Source organism: Saccostrea echinata, unplaced genomic scaffold (assembly GCF_033153115.1).
Source record: "Saccostrea echinata isolate AGI-Se365-2 ecotype Australia unplaced genomic scaffold, CSIRO_AGI_Sech_v1 ptg000022l, whole genome shotgun sequence".
Classification (NCBI taxonomy): domain Eukaryota; kingdom Metazoa; phylum Mollusca; class Bivalvia; order Ostreida; family Ostreidae; genus Saccostrea; species Saccostrea echinata.
In genome coordinates this window covers 2,254,989-2,275,987 of record NW_026889771.1, presented here as the reverse complement: position 1 = coordinate 2,275,987, position 20,999 = coordinate 2,254,989, and the positions used below count along the sequence as shown (strand labels likewise).

Genomic DNA, 20,999 nt, shown 5'->3' with positions numbered 1-20,999 from the left:
CTAGTAGGGTTCTCTAGAAAGTGAAAGTAGATCATGTGAGAGAGAGAGCCCATAATTTTGTTGGACAGAAATGAAGCCCTTTAAAATTTTCATCGTGTCCATTCATTTCTATGTAGTGATTTCGATAAAATATGAACCAAACTGGAAATCAATAGACTCTAGACCATTACCAGACTGGTATGACAAATCAAAAATTGGAATCTTTCTTCACTGGGGCGTTTTCTCTGTACCTGCGTTTGAAAACGCTTGGTTTTGGTATGAATGGAAAACAGCCAAAGATCCAGCTGTATTGAAATTTATGAAAGACAACTACCCTCCTGATTTCACATATGCGGATTTTGCACCGGAATTCCATGCCACATTTTATGATCCTGACATCTGGGCTGATGTCTTCCAGGCGTCGGGTGCGAAGTTAGTATGGGGTTTACACTATATAGGCCTATATATATTTATATACTGCACAGGGTATACCAGGGACCTATATATAGGCCCCTGGGTATACATATATACCAATTTTTGTTCAAATTGTTTCAAAACCCTGTGAAAAATTATCCGATAATGTTTAAAACTTTTTTACAACTCCACCACAAATTTGTATTATGATATTGTCAGATATGTTGTACTGGTGACGAAGCATCATGAAGGTTTCACGCTATGGCCATCTTCTGTCTCATGGAATTGGAATGCATATGATGTGGGGCCACACAGGGACCTTGTTGGTAAGAATAATAAATGTCAACGCTTTACCATACATTGCATGGTTTATATTTTCAGTTTTGTAAAATTCTGTTAAAATTGTAAAAACTACGTCTTTGACTAAACATTCCTTTGACAGGTGCCTTAGCAGACTCTATAAGGAACAGAACAGACATTCACTTTGGAGTTTACCATTCTCTTTTTGAGTTCTATAATCCTTTGTATCTTCAGGATGTGGCCAACAAATACAAAACACAGAACTATGTCAGGGTAAGTGGAACTGAGAGAAATGAAACAGATATAATTAAGTAAAAGTAAGGAATTTGTTTTATGTCACTTAAGGGAGCCGACTGGGGTTTTATTGTGTGAAAACTACTATAGAGAAACTCTTTAATTTTATACCATATGTACCTTTCATTGACTTCAGTATACATGCCAAGTTTAGTGAAAATCTACCGTCTGGTTATTTTTTAGGGACCATCTCAAAATACAGGTACATTTACTATAGGATTATATAGGAAAATACCATTTTTTCGCACTTCGGAGCAAATTATACAAATGCTACTATAGACTTTTTGCTCAAATTAAATTATTTGATCGGTAACACTATATTGTACATTTTGTGCAAGAAACACAAAATTCTTCCGCCTGGATTCCAGAGGGGGCATCTCAAAATGTCAAAATTCCTAATATTTTCCTGTTTTTATGGAGTATAACAAAACATGACAGATAACACAAATTTACATAAAAAATGATAAAAATGATTGTTAGATTCTCAATTTCATATGTTTAAAATTTCAAGAGCATATATTTTATACTTTTTATTTTTTGGCATAATTAATGACCCCGCTTAAAGAACTTCGTTTAATCATAACGTCAAAAACACACTATTACGACGTCTACCTACCCGTCATTTGAAAAATCGTTAAAAAATCAGTTATTTAAAAACGTAATTAGATTTTTTCACCTGAGATTTCCTAAATTTGTTAATTTTCATAAATTATGTAAAAATAGTTGCTTTAAAAGAGTAAATACGCTTTCTTTTACGATGCTGCGCGAAGTATTGCGCAATGAAAACCCCAGTCGGCCCCCTTAAAATGGAATGATTTTTGGACATAGAACAAGTTCTGTCCACACTTCAGGTGAAAAAAAGCCAAGTTATTAAGGGTGGAAGGGCAATATGTTTTAACTTAGTCAGAGTGTGGACTGCATGCAATAAACTTTTGTTGAAGGTAGTGGATAGTTTTCAATAAAGGTAAATGGACCTTTAGATGGAAATATAATATAAATAAGTTGTAATGAGCTAGTGTTATGCAAAATGTAGACAGAGGAATTAAAGACACTTGAGAACTTTCATAAATGTGTTAAGTACAGAACAGAACATTTATTTTCTAATTTAGAGCCCATAACAGACAAGTATGAAATATTTACAATAATAAAGAAAAGATATGCCAATGGATAGTAAAACAATTTGTAAATGACATTGCTCATTTCAACAATAATATTGTACTCTTTCAGTCAATGGGAATACTATATATAAAAGTGTATGGCTACTACAACATGTTATCATTTATGAATTTGCCCGCAGAATTAAGAGTTTCTTTGTCTTCAGTATTGAGTAACCAAAAACTTTTTGTTCATCATCTAATGCCGAGAAATTTGGAAATTTACTTTTAACTGACTGAAAAATTTCTTTTCTTTGATGATCATATTTTTTACATGTTAATTATCAAAAAATGAGTTTCATCATCTACACTATTAGAATTACATCTATTGCATAATCGATCTTCTCAAGGAATGTTGGTAAATCTTCCCACTTCAATTTGCAATCTGTGACAAGAAATTCTTAATTATGTTCCCCAAACGAAGTTTGGGAACATATTGTTTTTACTCTGTTTCTTATTAAGTCTTCTGTTCACTGTCACGTGGTCAAGCTGGCTATCTCCAAAAATCACACAAATTCAACTAAGTTTTAATAAATGTATTTACAAAAAAGTAATAATAATAATAATAAAGAAGATTTCAAACAGACAACCACACTCTGATCCACACACTCTTCCACACTATTAAACCAAAAAAAAAAATAATAATAGCAATTGGGTAACCAATAATCAAACAATTAACCAATTAACCCCGGGTATAGATTTCACTCAAAGTATCATTGCCAAACATGTTCACCGATCCATGATTATCCTTGTCATAATCATCAACATCATCTTCGTCAACATCATCATCCTCATCCTCGATGCAGGAATGAAATCATTAAGTTTGCCATTTCGTCAGTGTTCGTATAACGAGCTAATACAATGTTACGTGGATTGACTTATCTGTATCTGTCCACCCCCAGTGAATCTTGTTCCACACACAGCATCCTTCCGGGCCTTAGTCCTGGAACCTTTCGCTGTGTCTCGAGGATCCCCTCAGTGCATGTATTCAGCACAGGTCATACCAGTGTCCTTGACGCTACAATGACGAATATTTTTAAGTCACATGTTTCACTAAATAATGTTTGGCAACACTACTATGTTTGGCAATTCATTCTCATAAATAAATAAATCAATCAATAGGTATAAATTATAATGGTTACCAGTTAACATAAGTCAAAACAAATTATTGCCAACATGGCGCACCTTACTTTCGACTTCCGGTCATTCACTTCCGCCCAGACATTTAAACCAAAATTTAAATGACAAAATATTTCACATAATGTAACAAATCTGAATACAAGAAAATTGCGTACAATAGCACCTTTAAACTCTATCGATATAATACAAAAGCCATTCGAACACTCTCGCTAACCGTCACACCTGACTGAACAACAGGTAAAATTGTGAGAGCTGGCCAAGTTCAGAAATAAGAACGAATACGTATTCAGTAATAAATTTACTTTAAAAAAAACTATATACATAACGAATATTAATATTATAAGTAAATACTTACCACGGACCTGTCTCCGTGCCAAAGCCAAGATACTGATTGTATGGCAGCTATTTGCATGTACACTTAGAAACGTGTCTGCAGCTACGCTTCTCTGCCGGGAATGACCAGGCCTCAATTGTTCTGGTCGGCCAAGCTATTTTGCAAGGGCTTATGGGTAGATGGGGCATAGGGACAAAACGCGGGAAATACAAATAATATGTACAAGTATAATAGTGATTGTTACATTCACAACGGAAGACTTATAGTGATTGTATTGTTTCTTTTTATTATTATTAAGTCTTCCGTTCACAACGGAAGACTTATAGTGATTGTATTGTTTCTTTTTAAGTCTTCCGTTCACAACGGAAGACTTATAGTGATTGTATTGTTTCTTTTTATTAAGTCTTCCGTTCACAACGGAAGACTTATAGTGATTGTATTGTTTCTTTTTATTATTATTATTATTATTATTATTCCTCCCAAATTTTGTGAGCGCGATTACTCAGAGATGGTTGGATAGATTTTCACAATTTTTCACATGATAGTAGGCTGATATATGAAGTTTATATAAAATTCCGTTTTTTGAAAAACTCACTTCCGGTCCGAAGTTATGGCCGAATTTCCAATTTTTAAATGGACTTTTGTCCGGAATTTTTCTCGGAAACGGTTTGAGGTTAAGATGTGAAATTTACAGGAGTATTAGATCATGACGTTCTCTTTGTTTCGAAGTTGTTTTCGTGTGTTTCCGGTACTTCCTGTTCGAACCGGAAGTGAACTTGTGTTTGGTCAATTTTCAACTTTTTTGTTTTTTAATATTTTTTCAAGATATTATTATGTATAACATAGGTTATTCTACAAATACTAAATATATAATTTGTTTTGAAATCAGATTCCACATTTTGGAGATTTTCGGTACCGTCATTTTCCCTATTTACCTAGTGTGTATACAGTGGGCAAAGAAAGATAACTCTGACTTGTAAGTGAGAATAGAACTTTCGAGATAAAAGCGGAAATAGTATCGATGACGTCAGAGACATATACACTCTCCATGCACATGCATGCACGTGCGCGCGCGTGCAATTCCTTAAATGACCAATAAAATTTATTTAGTCGAACTTTTATATTTTTTGATGTAATGCTTTTAATTTTGAAGATAAAAATATGTATAAATAGTGTAGACAAGGTGACACAGTCATCTTGCACATACATGCACCTGTGCGCGCATGCAGTGCTAAAATGGTACTTTTATTTGATATAACTATAACTTTTACATTTTTTGATGACAAGCTTTAATACTCAGAATAAAAAGAAGTATTTATAGTGAAGACAAGATGACATGGTTATCATGTACATCCATACACGTGCACGCACGTGTAATGCCTAAATCGACTAATATACTTGATTTTTTAATGACCTTGACCTTTGACCCCTTCACCCAAAGGTCACAATCAAGCTTAAGTTTGTGGAAGTATTTACAACTCTCACTTTAACAAATGCTTAGACACACTAAGTACCACCCCCCCCCCCCCTTCTTATAATAAAAAAATTAATAGCAACCTAGAAAATTTTCTCTAAAACTTAAACGACACCTCGGATCACATAAAATTTCAGGGAAGTGCAGAAAAGACCTCATAGAAAGTTTCCTGAAAGTTTTACGGTGAGTCTCTAAAGTACATAGAAATTATGAATGTTTACGGCAAAAATGACAAATTCTGTCGTGTTTGAAATTTAAGTGCAGATGAAAAAAGATATGATATAAACCTTTTATAGCCTATTTCTTCAGATGTCGTTAATAGCATTCATTTCTACTGATACGAAATAATATTTTAATACCAAGCATTCTTCTTTTATTTTACTTTTGAAATTTATTTGAATTTTTTTTTTTAGAATTAAACAATCTACAGAAATAGCGATTTTCGGTATATTAAAAAGCAATACACGTTTCTTCCCCGTAAAAAAAAATCAGGTATTTGAATTCATGAACAAATATTAATAAGGAGGTGTTAAACAATACCTGTCACATTAGCTGACACCCAAAAACCAGGGTACGTACACGGCATTTTCTTATTTTGTCCATCTGCAAACGGGGCTACCCTCAAATCCACGTGTTTTCAATGTCTTTATAAACATCTCAAAAACACCAAAGGAAGTAGCCTCCTATGCCTTGAAAGAAATAGTTCCTGTCAAAAACCTCGATTTATTTACAAAGTACATAAAATTTACTAGGCACAGGAAGCAGAGTTGTCAAAATGGCCTGGAAGGAAATAAAAAAAAAAATTCTCAAAAGAAAGGAAAATCAGTTTTATATGTATGGAACTACAATTGACTAAGTTCATTTTGATTGGTCAATTACCGGTGTGATACCCTTAGTCGACTCTAACCCAGTCTTGTCTTGGGAATAAAACCAACTCCGAGCCCGATGTTAAAATCCTCGTAGTAGAGAAATGAGAATTTTGTTCTTTTATTAATTAAGTCTTCCGTTCACAACGGAAGACTTATAGTGATTGTATTGTTTCTTTTTATTATTATTATTATTATTATTATTATTATTATTCCTCCCAAATTTTGTGAGCGCGATTACTCAGAGATGGTTGGATAGATTTTCACAATTTTTCACATGATAGTAGGCTGATATATGAAGTTTATATAAAATTCCGTTTTTTGAAAAACTCACTTCCGGTCCGAAGTTATGGCCGAATTTCCAATTTTTAAATGGACTTTTGTCCGGAATTTTTCTCGGAAACGGTTTGAGGTTAAGATGTGAAATTTACAGGAGTATTAGATCATGACGTTCTCTTTGTTTCGAAGTTGTTTTCGTGTGTTTCCGGTACTTCCTGTTCGAACCGGAAGTGAACTTGTGTTTGGTCAATTTTCAACTTTTTTGTTTTTTAATATTTTTTCAAGATATTATTATGTATAACATAGGTTATTCTACAAATACTAAATATATAATTTGTTTTGAAATCAGATTCCACATTTTGGAGATTTTCGGTACCGTCGTTTTCCCTATTTACCTAGTGTGTATACAGTGGGCAAAGAAAGATAACTCTGACTTGTAAGTGAGAACAGAACTTTCGAGATAAAGGCGGAAATAGTATCGATGACGTCAGAGACATATACACTGTCCATATCAAAATATTTAGACGTTCCATATTCACTCTTCTAAATGTAAGAGTACATTGGTTACCACTTCCAGTGCATGTATAGTTTAAAGTTGCCAGTGTAGTGTAAGTCTGTATTGACAGTTAATTTATTTACACATGAATATATCTAAAAAAAAATTAATATATATGCTAGGTACCTAATTCAAGTAAATATATTATAAGCACTGAATATACATTTATAGTGATGGACAGGCATGCAGTTTTATCTATCTCGTATAGTAATTTCAGAATACGATAGTTATAAGCCTTCTATAATGCAGACGATTTATTATTCTCTATGATTTGAATGCGAAATTATCCCGATTTCCGAGTTTTATTTTCGATATCAAAAAAAATGTTACATACACTCAAAAAGAAATTGAGCGATAGAAAATTGTAATACAGTACTGTTTTAAAGCCTTTATAAATAAATTGATATCTGCCACTTAAAGGAAAGAAAATCAATCTATAGATTAGATTTTGTTATTACATGTATATTTGATAAAAAGTTAAATTATTTATGACACATGATCTATATTCTATATACCCAAGGAATTATAAAAGATGTGAAAAGACGATTCTTGGGCATGGATTCTTGTGAAATACTCAAAGAGTTACAAAAAAATAAGTGAAAACGCGATTCTGTGTGAAATAATGGTACGCTATATGTTTCTTTTGAAAAAAAAAACATGAAAAAAATTGCACAGGTCTGTTGATATGTGGGATAAGTATACCTGAATGAACACAATTTTATGCAATGATATATAATTATGTACATGCAACTGACGTCCGTACTTTTCCTTATAATTCATAAAACATAAAACTATCTAATTCCTTTGAAGCCCCCCACCCCCACCCCCACCCCACCCCCGTCTTGATTAATATTTGGAGACGTTCGTGCAGCTAGGCATTTGAATTATATATTCGTTTTAGATTTAAATCTGGAACATGTGAATATAATTACCATTTACATGTATACATAATTTCATGCTCTATAATGGTAGATTTGTCATTATGAAATGTTCAATTTACGTCTGAGAGAGAGAGAGAGAGAGAGAGAGAGAGAGAGAGAGAGAGGAGAGAGAGATTCCCTCTTAATCCCGATCCTCCTATCCATTTACATAGACCAAAAATTAGTTCTATATCGGTCACACCCATTCTTTATTAAATATTTCTGATTTCATAGTCAGTCATGGTCACATCCTGTATATAGTATCACACGAAGTGCACCTGTGTTGACCTGTCAATCAAAATCACTTGACGCTGTATGCAATGCAATTAAGTAGCCTGAGTTCGAAATGATCTTGAAGTATGATCTTTAAGTAAATCTGATGCAACAAACTTGTGAAAAAATAGAATGAAATAAAAAATAAAATATCTCGGTATTATGAACTTCGATTGTGGGACGTGGAGACCGGTCCTTTGGATGAGATCGTATAAATCGAGGTCCCTTGTCGCAAAAGGTGCTGGCATAAAAAAGATTCCCCTCTGCTCAATTGCGATAAGTGCCAAAGTATAGGAAAAAAATTTGCAGTCTCCACCGGCGACTTGTGGCGTCTCCATGTGAGTGAAAAATTCTGGAGAGGGACGTTAAACAACATACGTATAATCAATCAATCGATTGCTGAAGAATTACTGTAATTGAATAATCTGTCTTATAGGTACATGTATGCTGCCAAATCTTGATATTATAACTTTACAAAACTCAGTGACTTTACGTTTAATGTGATACTAACTTAATTCATTATATTTTTTTTATAACACCATACACAATTATGCCAAAACATACACACAGTGAAGTTTATGATAGTACGGTTTTTGTTCGTCTGTTTGTTTGTCTTAGAAATGATTGCAAACAATTTTTTTTAAATTGCTAATGAGATACGTATATCTCTTATAGGTGTCAAATGCATTATACAAGATTGATAATGAAAATCAAAGTACCTTAAGTACTGAAAGGACATTTTTTTCCAGTTATTTTTTTCTTTCACAGTAAATATGATATGTATGTTTTTTACACAGAAAAAAAGCAAATTCTTACAGATTTAGAAGAACGGAAGACTTTTTTGTTGCCATGGCAACAAGAGTCTAGTTATTATTATTATTATTATTATTATTATTATTATTATTCCTCCCAAATTTTGTGAGCGCGATTACTCAGAGATGGTTGGATAGATTTTCACAATTTTTCACATGATAGTAAGCTGATATATGAAGTTTATATAAAATTCCGTTTTTTGAAAAATTCACTTCCGGTCCGAAGTTACGGCCGAATTTCCAATTTTTAAATGGACTTTTGTCCGGAATTTTTCTCGGGAACGGTTTGAGGTAAAGATGTGAAATTTACAGGAGTATTAGATCATGACATTCTCTTTGTTTCGAAGTTGTTTTCGTGTGTTTCCGGTACTTCCTGTCCGAACCGGAAGTGAACTTGTGTTTGGTCAATTTTCAACTTTTTTGTTTTTTAATATTTTTTTAAGATATTATTACGTATAACAGAGGTTATTCTACAAATACTAGATATATAATTTGTTTTGAAATCAGATTCCACATTTTGTAGATTTTTGGTACCCTCATTTTCCCCATTTACCTAGTGGGCAAAGAAAGATAACTCTGACTTGTAAGTGAGAATAGAACTTTCGAGATAAAGGCGGATATAGTATCGATGATGTTAGAAACATATACACTCTCCATATCAACATTTTTAGACGTTCCATATGCACTCTTCTAAATGTAAGAGTACGTTAGTTACCGCTTCCAGTGCATGTATAGTTTAAAGTTACCAGTGTAGTGTAAGTCTGTATTGACAGTTAATTGATTTACACATGTATATATCTAAAAAAAAAAATACTATATATGCTAGGTAGCTAATTCAAGTAAATATATTATAAGCACTGAATATACATTTATAGTGATGGACAGGCATGCAGTTTTATTTATCTCGTATAGTAGTAAGTTCAGAATATTTATAAGATAGTTACTAAGCCTTCTATAATCAGACGATTTTATTATTCTCTATTATTTGAATGCGAATTTATCCCGATTTCCGAGTATTATTTTCAATATTAAAAAATATTACATACACTCGAAAAGGAACTGAGCGATAGAAAATCGTAATATAGTACTGTTTTAAAGCCTTTGGAAATAAATTGATATCTGCCACTTAAAAGAAAGAAAATCAATTTATAGATTAGATTTGTTTATTACATGTATATTTGATAAAAAGTTTAATTATTTATGACACATGATCTATACTCTATATACCCAAGGAGTTATAAAAGATGTGAAAAGGCGATTCTTGGATTCTTGTGAAATACTCAAAGAGTTAAAAAAAAAAAAAAATATGTGAAAACGCGATTCTGTGTGAAATAATGCTACGCTATGTGTTTCTTTTGAAAAAAAAAAAAACAGGATAAAAAAATTGCACAGGTCTGTTGATATGTGGGATAAGTATACCTGAATGAGCACAATTTTATGCAATGATATATAATTATATACATGCAACTGACGTCCCTACTTTTCCTAATATTTCAAAAAACATAAAACTATCTAATTCCTTTGACCCCCCCCCCCCCCGTCTTGATTAATATTTGGAGACGTTCGTGCAGCTAGGCATTTGAATTATATATTCGTTTTAGATTTCAATCTGGAACGTGGTTATAATTACCATTTACATGTCATGTGTACAGAAGTTCATATTCTATAATGGTACATTTGTCATTATGATACTGAAATGTTCAATTTACATGTCTGTGTGTGTGTGTCTGTGAGAGAGAGAGAGAGAGAGAGAGAGATTCCCTCTTAATCCCGATCCTCCTATCCATTTACATAGACCCAAATATATTTCTATATCAGTCACACCCATTTTTTATTAAATGCTTTCTGATTTCACAGTCAGTCATGGTCACATCCTGTATATTTTTCTGCTTAAAAAGTATCGCACGAAGTGCACTTGTGTTGACCTGTCAATCAAAATCACTTGACGCTCTATGCAGTGCAATAAAGTAGCCTGAGTTCGAAATGATCTTGAAGTATGATCTTTAAGTAAATCTGATGCAACAAACTTGTGAAAATATAAATAAAATAAAAAATAAAACATCTCGGTATTATGATTTTCGATTGTGGGACGTGGAGACCGGTCCTTTGAGATCGCATAAATCGAGGTCCCGTGTCGCAGAAGGTGCTGGCACAAAAAAGATTCCTCACTGCTCAATGGCGAAATGTGCCAAAGTATAGGACAAAAATTTTAAATCTCCACCGACGAGTAGTGGCGTCTCCATGTGTGTGAAAAATTCTCGAGAGGGACGTTAAAAAACATATGATCAATCCATCAATCGATTGCTGAATAATTACTGTAACTGAATAATCTTTCTTATAGGTATGCTTTCAAATCTTGATATTATAACTTTACAAAACTCAGTGACTTTACGTTTAATGTGATACTAACTTAATTCATTATATTTTTTTTATAACACCATCACAATTATGCCAGAACGTATACACAGTGAAGTTTATGATAGTAGGGTGTTTGTTCGTCTGTTTGTTTGTCTTAGAAATGATTGCAAACATTTTTTTTAATTGCTAATTATCCTTGCCCTATGATATTCGTATATCTCTTATAGGTGCCAAACGCAGTATACGAGATTGATCATGAAAATCAAAGTACCTTAAGTACTGAAAGGACTTTTTTCCAGTTATTTTTTTCTTTCACAGTAAATATGATATGTATGTTTTTTACACAGAAAAAAGCAAATTCTTACAGATTTAGAAGAACGGAAGACTTTTTTGTTGCCATGGCAACAAGAGTCTAGTTATTATTATTATTATTCCTCCCAAATTTTGTGAGTGCGATTACTCAGAGATGGTTGGATAGATTTTCACAATTTTTCACATGATTTTAGGCTGATATATGAAGTTTATATAAAATTCCGTTTTTTGAAAAAATCACTTCCGGTCCGAAGTTACGGCCGAATTTCCAATTTTTAAATGGACTTTTGTCCAGAATTTTTCTCGAAAACGGTTTGAGGTAAAGATGTGAAATTTACAGGAGTATTAGATCATGACATTCTCTTTGTTTCGAAGTTGTTTTCGTGTGTTTCCGGTACTTCCTGTCCGAACCGGAAGTGAATTTGTGTTTGGTCAATTTTCAACTTTTTTGTTTTTTAATATTTTTTCAAGATATTATTAAGTATAACAGAGGTTATTCTACAAATACTTAATATATAATTTGTTTTAAAATTGGATTGCGCATTTTCTAGATTTTAGGTACCCTCATTTTCCCCATTTACCTAGTGTGTATACAATGGGCAAAGAAAGATAACTCTGACTTGTAAGTGAGAATAGAACTTTCGAGATAAAGGTGGAAATAGTATCGATGACGTCAGAGACATATACACTCTCCATATCAAAAATATTTAGACGTTCCATATGCACTCTTCTAAATGTAAGAGTACGTTGGTTACCGCTTCCAGTGCATGTATAGTTTAAAGTTGCCAATGTAGTGTAAGCCTGTATTGACAGTTAATTGATTTACACATGAATATATCTAAAAAAAATTAATATATATGCTAGGTGCCTAATTCAAGTAAATATATTATAAGCACTGAATATACATTTATAGTGATGGACAGGCATGCAATTTTATCTATCTCGTATAGTAAGTTCAGAATACGATAGTTATAAACTTTCTATAATGTAGACGATTTATTATTCTCTATGGTTTGAATGCGAAATTATCCCGATTTCCGAGTTTTATTTTCGATATTAAAAAAATATTACATACATTCAAAAAGGAATTGAGCGATAGAAAATTGTAATACAGTACTGTTTTAAAGCCTTTATAAATAAATTGATATCTGCCACTTAAAAGAAAGAAAATCAATCTATAGATTAGATTTTGTTATTACATGTATATTTGATAAAAAGTTAAATTATTTATGACACATGATCTATACTCTATATACCCAAGGAATTATAAAAGATGTGAAAAGACGATTCTTGGATTCTTGTGAAATACTCAAAGAGTTAAAAAAAAATATGTGAAAACGCGATTCTGTGTGAAATAATGGTACGCTATATGTTTCTTTTGAAAAAAAAAACATGATAAAAAAAATTGCACAGGTCTGTTGATATGTGGGATAAGTATACCTGAATGAACACAGTTTTATGCAATGATATATAATTATGTACATGCAACTGACGTCCGTACTTTTCCTTATAATTCATAAAACATAAAACTATCTAATTCCTTTGAAGCCTCCTCCCCCCCCCCCCCCCCCCCCCCCCCGTCTTGATTAATATTTGGAGACGTTCGTGCAGCTAGGCATTTGAATTATATATTCGTTTTAGATTTAAATCTGGAACATGTGAATATAATTACCATTTACATGTATACAGAATTTCATATTCTATAATGGTAGATTTGTCATTATGATATGTTCAATTTACGTCTGAGAGAGAGAAAGAGAGAGAGAGGGGGGAGAGAGAGATTCCCTCTTAATCCCGATCCTCCTATCCATTTACATAGAGCAAAAATTAGTTCTATATCGGTCACACCCATTCTTTATTAAATGTTTTCTGATTTCATAGTCAGTCATGGTCACATCCTGTATATTTTTCAGCTTAAAAAGTATCACACGAAGTGCACGTGTGTTGACCTGTCAATCAAAATCACTTGACGCTGTATGCAATGCAATTAAGTAGCCTGAGTTTGAAATGATCTTGAAGTACGATCTTTAAGTAAATCTGATGCAACAAACTTGTAAAAAAAAAAATAGAATAAAATAAAAAATAAAATATCTCGGTATTATGAACTTCGATTGTGGGACGTGGAGACCGGTCCTTTGGATGAGATCGTATAAATCGAGGTCCCTTTTTGCAGAAGGTGCTGGCATAAAAAAGATTCCCCACTGCTCAATTGCGATAAGTGCCAAAGTATAGGACAAAAATTTGCAGTCTCCACCGGCGAGTGGTGGCGTCTCCATGTGAGTGAAAAATTCAAAAATTCTGGAGAGGGACGTTAAACAACATACGTATAATCAATCAATCAATCAATCGATTGCTGAAGAATTACTGTAAATGAATAATCTGTCTTATAGGTATGCTGTCAAATCTTGATATTATAACTTTACAAAACTCAGTAACTTTACGTTTAGTGTGATACTAACTTAATTCATTATATTTTTTTATAACACCATCACAATTATGTTAAAATATACACACAATGAAGTTTATGATAGTACGGTGTTCGTTCGTCTGTTTGTTTGTCTTAGAAATGATTGCATACAATTTTTTTTTTAAATTGCCAATGATATACGTTTATCTCTTATAGGTGCCAAATGTATTATACAAGATTGATAATGAAAATCAAAGTACCTTAAGTACTGAAAGGACTTTTTTCCAGTTATTTTTTTCTTTCATAGTAAATATGATATGTATGTTTTTTACACAGAAAAAAAGCAAATTCTTACAGATTTAGAAGAACGGAAGACTTTTTTGTTGCCATGGCAACAAGAGTCTAGTTATTATTATTATTATTATTATTATTTTTCTTCCTGGGTACTTTTTTGTCCGTGAGTGATCTCCGAAACTACACATCCGATTGAGGTGAAACCTTTTTAGGGTTAATAGGAATGTTATGTAGATTTGCGGAACGAAGGTCATTTTGCGCGCACGCGCATGCACGTGCGTGCGCGTGCAAAGCGTAAAATGACCAATATACTTGATATAGCTGTAACTTTTATATTTTTTGATGAAATGCTTTGATACTCAGAATATAAGGATATATTAATAGTGTAGACAAGATGACATGGTCAGAATGCGCATGCATGCACGTGCGCGCATGCGCATTGAATGAAATAACCAATACAATTGATATAGGCTTAACTTGTACATTTTTTGATGAATTGCATTGAAACTCAGAATATAAATATATATTAGAGGTGTACACAAGAAGACTTGATCAGCGCACACATGCATGCACGAGCGTGTACGTGCGCGCGCGTGCAATGAGTAAAATGACAGATATACTTGATATAGCTATAACTTTCATATCTTTTGATGAAATGCTTTGATACTCAGGATATCAGGATATATTAAAAGTGTAGACAAGATGACATGGTCAGAATGCACATACATGCACGTGTGCGCATGCGCAATGATTGAAATAACCAATACAAATTATATAGACTTAACTTGTTTATTTTTTGATGAATTGCTTTGAAACTCAGAATATAAATATATATTAGAAGTGTACACAAGATGACATGATCAGCGCACACATGCATGCACTTGCAAGCACGTGGGTGCGCTTGCAATGAGTAGAATGACCAATATACTTGATATAGCTAAAACTTTCATATCTTTTGATGAAATACTTTAATACTCAGAATATAAGGATATATTAATAGTGTAGACAAGATGACATGGTCAGCGCATGCATGCACGTGCGTACGCGTGCAATGAGTAAAATTACCAATATACTTGATATAACCATAACTTTTAAATTTTTTTATGTAATGCTTTGATACTCAGAATATATAGACATATTATAAATGTAGACAAGACGACATTGTCAACATGCACAGGCATGCACATGCGTGCGCATGCAATGCTAAAATGACCAATATACTTGATATAGCTGTAACTTTTATACTTTTTGTTGAAATAGTTTGATACTCAAAATATGTAGATATATTAATAGTGTTGACAAGACGACACGGTCATCATGATCATGGACATGCATGCACGTGCGCGCGCTTGCAATGCGTAAAATGACAGATATACTTAATATAGCCGAATTTTTTTTATCTTTTGATGAAATTTGAATATAAAGATGTATTAAAAGTGTAGACAAGTTGACATGGTAATTTTGTACATGCATGCCCATGCGCGTGCGTGTAATGCGTAAAAAAACCAATATACTTGATTGCCTTATTTAATGAAGCTTACAGGGAATAAAACACCAAAAGGAAGTTGAGGAGCGTTTGGGGAACATCTGTAACGGTCCCCGTTACAATTAATACTAGTTTACATAGAGATTTTCTGTGATGAAAATTTTTAACTACTGATAAATAATTCTCATAATCCCAATTTTGTTTGAGTTTTACATATGTGCTTAATTTACCATTGGTATAACTTTGTTGACTTGTATACCAATTTTTTACATAATAATCTAATAAGGTTTTATGACAGAGTGACTTGAATTTATGCTTCCCGTAACAAATTACTTCATCTTTGATATTCAGTATATTTCTTAATTTCTGTATAAATGCGAACCATGAGTTCTTGCCATGTACAAAAAGTTAAGTGGAGATTCATATGCATCTTTAAGTACGGTAAAGGAAATTCTGTGGACAAATTTTCAAATCTATACAAACTTTTGATTAACAATTTGATATCATAATGCAGGGGGAACCTTCCCAATTCAGACAATACTGCAAAATTTGTACTTTTCTTATGAACATCAAGAATATATTTACAGAATTTAAGGTGTATTCTTTCACAAAGTAGATTTCTGAAACAGTCTTCAACTTCTAACTTTTGGCATTTTAGGAAGTACATGACACATTTCTTTCATTAAGTGTATAAACTGAGTGATGTAGGTGGACCATGACAGATAAAAAGGGAATGTTCATGTAAAAGTGCTCTAATTATCAAAACAAAAGCAGTTTATAAAATGGAACTTAAAGTTAACTTAAAAGATGCTTTGTTAAAGTAAGCAATACCAAAGAGAGTACTTTAATAAAGGATTATTATGGCATAGATTGTTTTTAAGATACTAGTAACACTGACATCATAAGGGCAGTGGAGACATAGCAACTTTAAGTTTGTCTTTTACAGACTAAGGCCTTACCTGAGCTGTACGAACTTGTGAACAGGTATAAGCCTGAGGTAGTCTGGTCAGATGGAGACTGGAATGAAAACAGTACGTACTGGAATGCTACAGAGTTCCTGGCCTGGCTGTACAATGAAAGGTACATTATGTTTTCAAATTAACAATAAACTAGATAATCACCTGTGAATTTACTATCCTGTTGTATAGTTTGCTGTACATACTTCCTACATCCTTGCTGAATCTTGATTTTGTGTGAATTTTTAGTGGCATAGTCACATTTACATGTATTTAGAATCTCTAATGATGTATGGAAATATTTAAGAATACAGTGTATTGAATGACCATTTTTTGATTGCATGATGTATGCAATGTGCATACAAATTAGCTTGTAGTGGAAGTATAATTGCTAGCACACCTTTCATAGATATATCAGTGCTATGCAAACAATGATCATTAAATGATAATATTTACATTGTTTTATACCAGCTTGATATTCAAAGGTTATTTATCTAATTTTTAATCCATTCAAACAGTTTATTACTGAAGCAGTGCAGCATTAGTCTCTAATATGTCAGTATCATGTATGCATTGCATTGACACATAGTGGGCAGCTTCTGGTCTTACAAGAATTACATGTATGCGTTAAGGTAACCAACTCTGGAATACATGTATTAATATTCAGGATTTTTTAAGTTTGAAAATAAATTGATTAATTTTAGCCCTGTAAAGGACTCAGTGGTGGTAAATGACAGATGGGGAAAGGATGCTCGGTGTCACCACGGAGGATTCTGGAACTGTAACGACAGGTACAAGCCAGGTATGTAGAATCCTACACTATAATGTAACGACAGGTACAAGCCAGGTATGTAGAATCCTACACTATAATGTAATGACAGATACAAGCCAGGTATGTAGAATCCTACACTATAATGTAATGACAGATACAAGCCAGGTGTGTAGAATCCTACACTATAATGTAATGACAGATACAAGCCAGGTGTGTAGAATCCTACACTATAATGTAATGACAGGTACAAGCCAGGTATGTATACCAGAGTGGTAGTCAAATCTAGAATCCTACGCTATAATATAATGATAGATACGAGCCAGGTATGTATACCAGAGTGGTAGTCAAATCTAGAATCCTACACTATAATGTAATGACAGGTACAAACCAGGTACGTTCACCAGAGTGGTAGTCAAATCTAGAATTCTACACTATAATGTAATGACAGGTACAAACCAGGTATATAGAATCCTACACTATAATGTAATGACAAGTACAAACCAGGTATATAGAATCCTACACTATAATGTAATGACAGGTACAAACCAGGTACGTTCACCAGAGTGGTAGTCAAATCTAGAATCCTACACTATAATGTAATGACAGATACAAGCCAGGTGTGTAGAATCCTACACTATAATGTAATGACAGGTACAAGCCAGGTATGTATACCAGAGTGGTAGTCAAATCTAGAATCCTACGCTATAATGTAATGATAGATACGAGCCAGGTATGTATACCAGAGTGGTAGTCAAATCTAGAATTCTACACTATAATGTAATGACAGGTACAAACCAGGTATATAGAATCCTATACTATAATGTAATGACGTACAAACCAGGTATATAGAATCCTACACTATAATGTAATGACAGGTACAAACCAGGTACGTTCACCAGAGTGGTAGTCAAATCTAGAATCCTACACTATAATGTAATGACAGGTACAAACCAGGTATATAGAATCCTACACTATAATGTAATGACAGGTACAAACCAGGTACGTTCACCAGAGTGGTAGTCAAATCTAGAATCCTACACTATAATGTAATGACAGATACAAACCAGGTATGTACACCAGAGTGGTAGTCAAATCTAGAATCCTACACTATAATGTAATGACAGATACAAACCAGGTATGTTCACCAGAGTGGTAGTCAAATCTAGAATCCTACACTATAATGTAATGACAGGTACAAACTAGGTATATAGAATCCTACACTATAATGTAATGACAGATACAAACCAGGTATTTAGAATCCTACACTATAATGTAATGACAGGTACAAACCAGGTATGTTCACCAGAGTGGTAGTCAAATCTAGAATCCTACACTATAATGTAATGACAGATACAAACCAGGTATGTTCACCAGAGTGGTAGTCAAATCTAGAATCCTACACTATAATGTAATGACAGGTACAAACCAGGTATATAGAATCCTACACTATAATGTAATGACAGATACAAACCAGGTATTTAGAATCCTACACTATAATGTAATGACAGGTACAAACCAGGTATGTTCACCAGAGTGGTAGTCAAATCTAGAATCCTACACTATAATGTAATGACAGGTACAAACCAGGTACATTCACCAGAGTGGTAGTCAAATCTAGAATCCTACACTATAATGTAATGACAGGTACAAACCAGGTACGTTCACCAGAGTGGTAGTCAAATCTAGAATCCTACACTATAATGTAATGACAGGTACAAACCAGGTACGTTCACCAGAGTGGTAGTCAAATCTAGAATCCTACAATATAATGTAATGTTACAAAGTTAGCTTGGACAAAAGAATGAAGTCAGTTAACACAAAATTTATACAGAAATGGCTTTACATCTTGATGAAATGATTACATGTACCACAGTGTTACATTTATTTTCCTGTATTTATTGATGGTCACTACAGTAAGCTTTGTCCAGGTTATTTTAATCAAAGAAATACATTCTTTTAAAATATGTTTACAGGGAAAATCATTAAACACAAATGGGAGAATTGTATGACTGTTGACAAAAGAGCATGGACTCACAGAAGGAAACTGGATATACAGGATGTAATGACAATAGAAGAATTACTGGCAGAAATTGCAGAAACTGTTAGGTAAAGTATACACAGTGAGAATGAAGTGTAACATTTATTGTTGATGAATAAAATGTTCTTTTTCTGTTATTTGTAAGAGTTTGCATATTTTTTTAAAGTCTTTTTTTAAAGGCATGCAGGATAATTGCTCTGTTGTATTGAAATTTGAACTCAAACTTTCTTTTTTTCTGTAGTAAGGGTGGAAATATCCTGATCAATGTTGGACCCACAGCTGATGGAGTTATCATTCCTGTCTTTGAGGAGAGACTTCGACAAATGGGTCAGTGGCTCAAGGTCAATGGGGAGGCCATTTATGAAACCCAGCCCTGGTTCGAACACAGTGATAATGTAACTATTCAGGGAGTTTGGTGAGTGAATATGATATGCCACTGTAAAATCTGTTGTCAAAGGAAGTGGAGTTTTGAATAGTTTTCATATCTTACTCAGCTAAAAAGATATAAAGAATTTGATCAAGAACTCTTGAAGCTCTTTCTTTTCCTCCTAGGGATTATTTAGTGTATTCTGACCCATGTACCCTATATAAATTTACTTAAATATATCAGTGAACGCATAAAATGTACGCACATGTATTATTTACCATAAACAATACATTTGTCTATTAAAACTTAAAGAGGCTATCATTTAGATGTATATTCCATGATTTCATTTTATTTTCAACATGTGATATTATGTTTCAGGTACACTAGAAGGAAACAAGAGAATGCAGTCTATGCTATCATAACTTTCTGGCCAGAAAATAACCATCTCTATCTGGGAAGACCTCGTGCCACAGCGAACACAAAAATCACTATGATTGGTGTGGAAAAGCCATTGAAATGGTCATATGAGTCCTATACATTCAATGTTCTGGATATTCAACTTCCAATTTTGCCTGTAAACAAGATGCCTTGCCAATGGGCTTGGGTCATCAAAATGGAAAATCTTGTAAACCTTTGATATTATAGGAGATTTTTTTTCAGAGATATTTGGAAATGAGATTATATATCTACTGAATGTCAGTAGAATTTAATTAGGTTTATATTTTCATATTTATATACATATAGATTTTTTTTTTTTTGAATTTCAGGACTGTAGCTAATTTTTCACCTTTTTTATACAATAATTTATATTAAAAAAAAAACAACTATGGGTGGTTTATTAAACAATAAAATGCTTTCTTTGGTTGTTAGTACAGGAATTAATGTCGCGGCTGTTGCATAAAAAAATACATAACCCGCGTAAGTGGGTTATTTGAATTTTTTCTGCAATAGCTGCAACGTTAATTCCCATACTAACAAAGAAAGAAAGACATTTTATTGTTTATATTTATATCTTTTTTTAAAAAAAACAAGATGTGTTTGTGAAACACTGATGCCCCCGTATGGCAGTTTATGGCGAAGGTTAAAGTTTCTCAGATGCAAGTCAAAATCCAGGCCAAAAGATAAAAAAATGTTTAATTTGAAAGCCCTAGCTGCAACTGTTCAAAAGTTATGGCGAAGGTTAAAGTTTTTATAATAGTAAGTAAAACATCAAG

At 33.0% G+C, this 20,999-nt stretch overlaps 1 protein-coding gene across 3 annotated transcripts; it reads left to right on the top strand.

The window, feature by feature from the left end:
- Positions 1–22: 22 nt before the first annotated feature.
- Positions 23–20,529, top strand: LOC133190221 (alpha-L-fucosidase-like). Of its 3 annotated transcripts, none has more exons than XM_061325730.1 (9): positions 23–411; positions 613–719; positions 836–966; positions 16,599–16,732; positions 17,313–17,399; positions 17,580–17,590; positions 19,354–19,486; positions 19,660–19,833; positions 20,164–20,529. In XM_061325730.1, exons 1-9 carry the CDS (start codon positions 71–73, stop codon positions 20,420–20,422), a joined length of 1,377 nt encoding a protein of 458 aa, XP_061181714.1. In that variant the 5' UTR covers positions 23–70; the 3' UTR covers positions 20,423–20,529. The 3 variants fall into 3 exon arrangements, with proteins under 3 accessions (XP_061181714.1, XP_061181715.1, XP_061181713.1); XM_061325731.1 differs by lacking the exon at positions 17,580–17,590 and adding an exon at positions 17,490–17,500; XM_061325729.1 differs by lacking the exon at positions 17,580–17,590 and having other exon boundaries at positions 17,313–17,410; positions 20,164–20,526.
- The last annotated feature ends 470 nt before the right edge of the window (positions 20,530–20,999 follow it).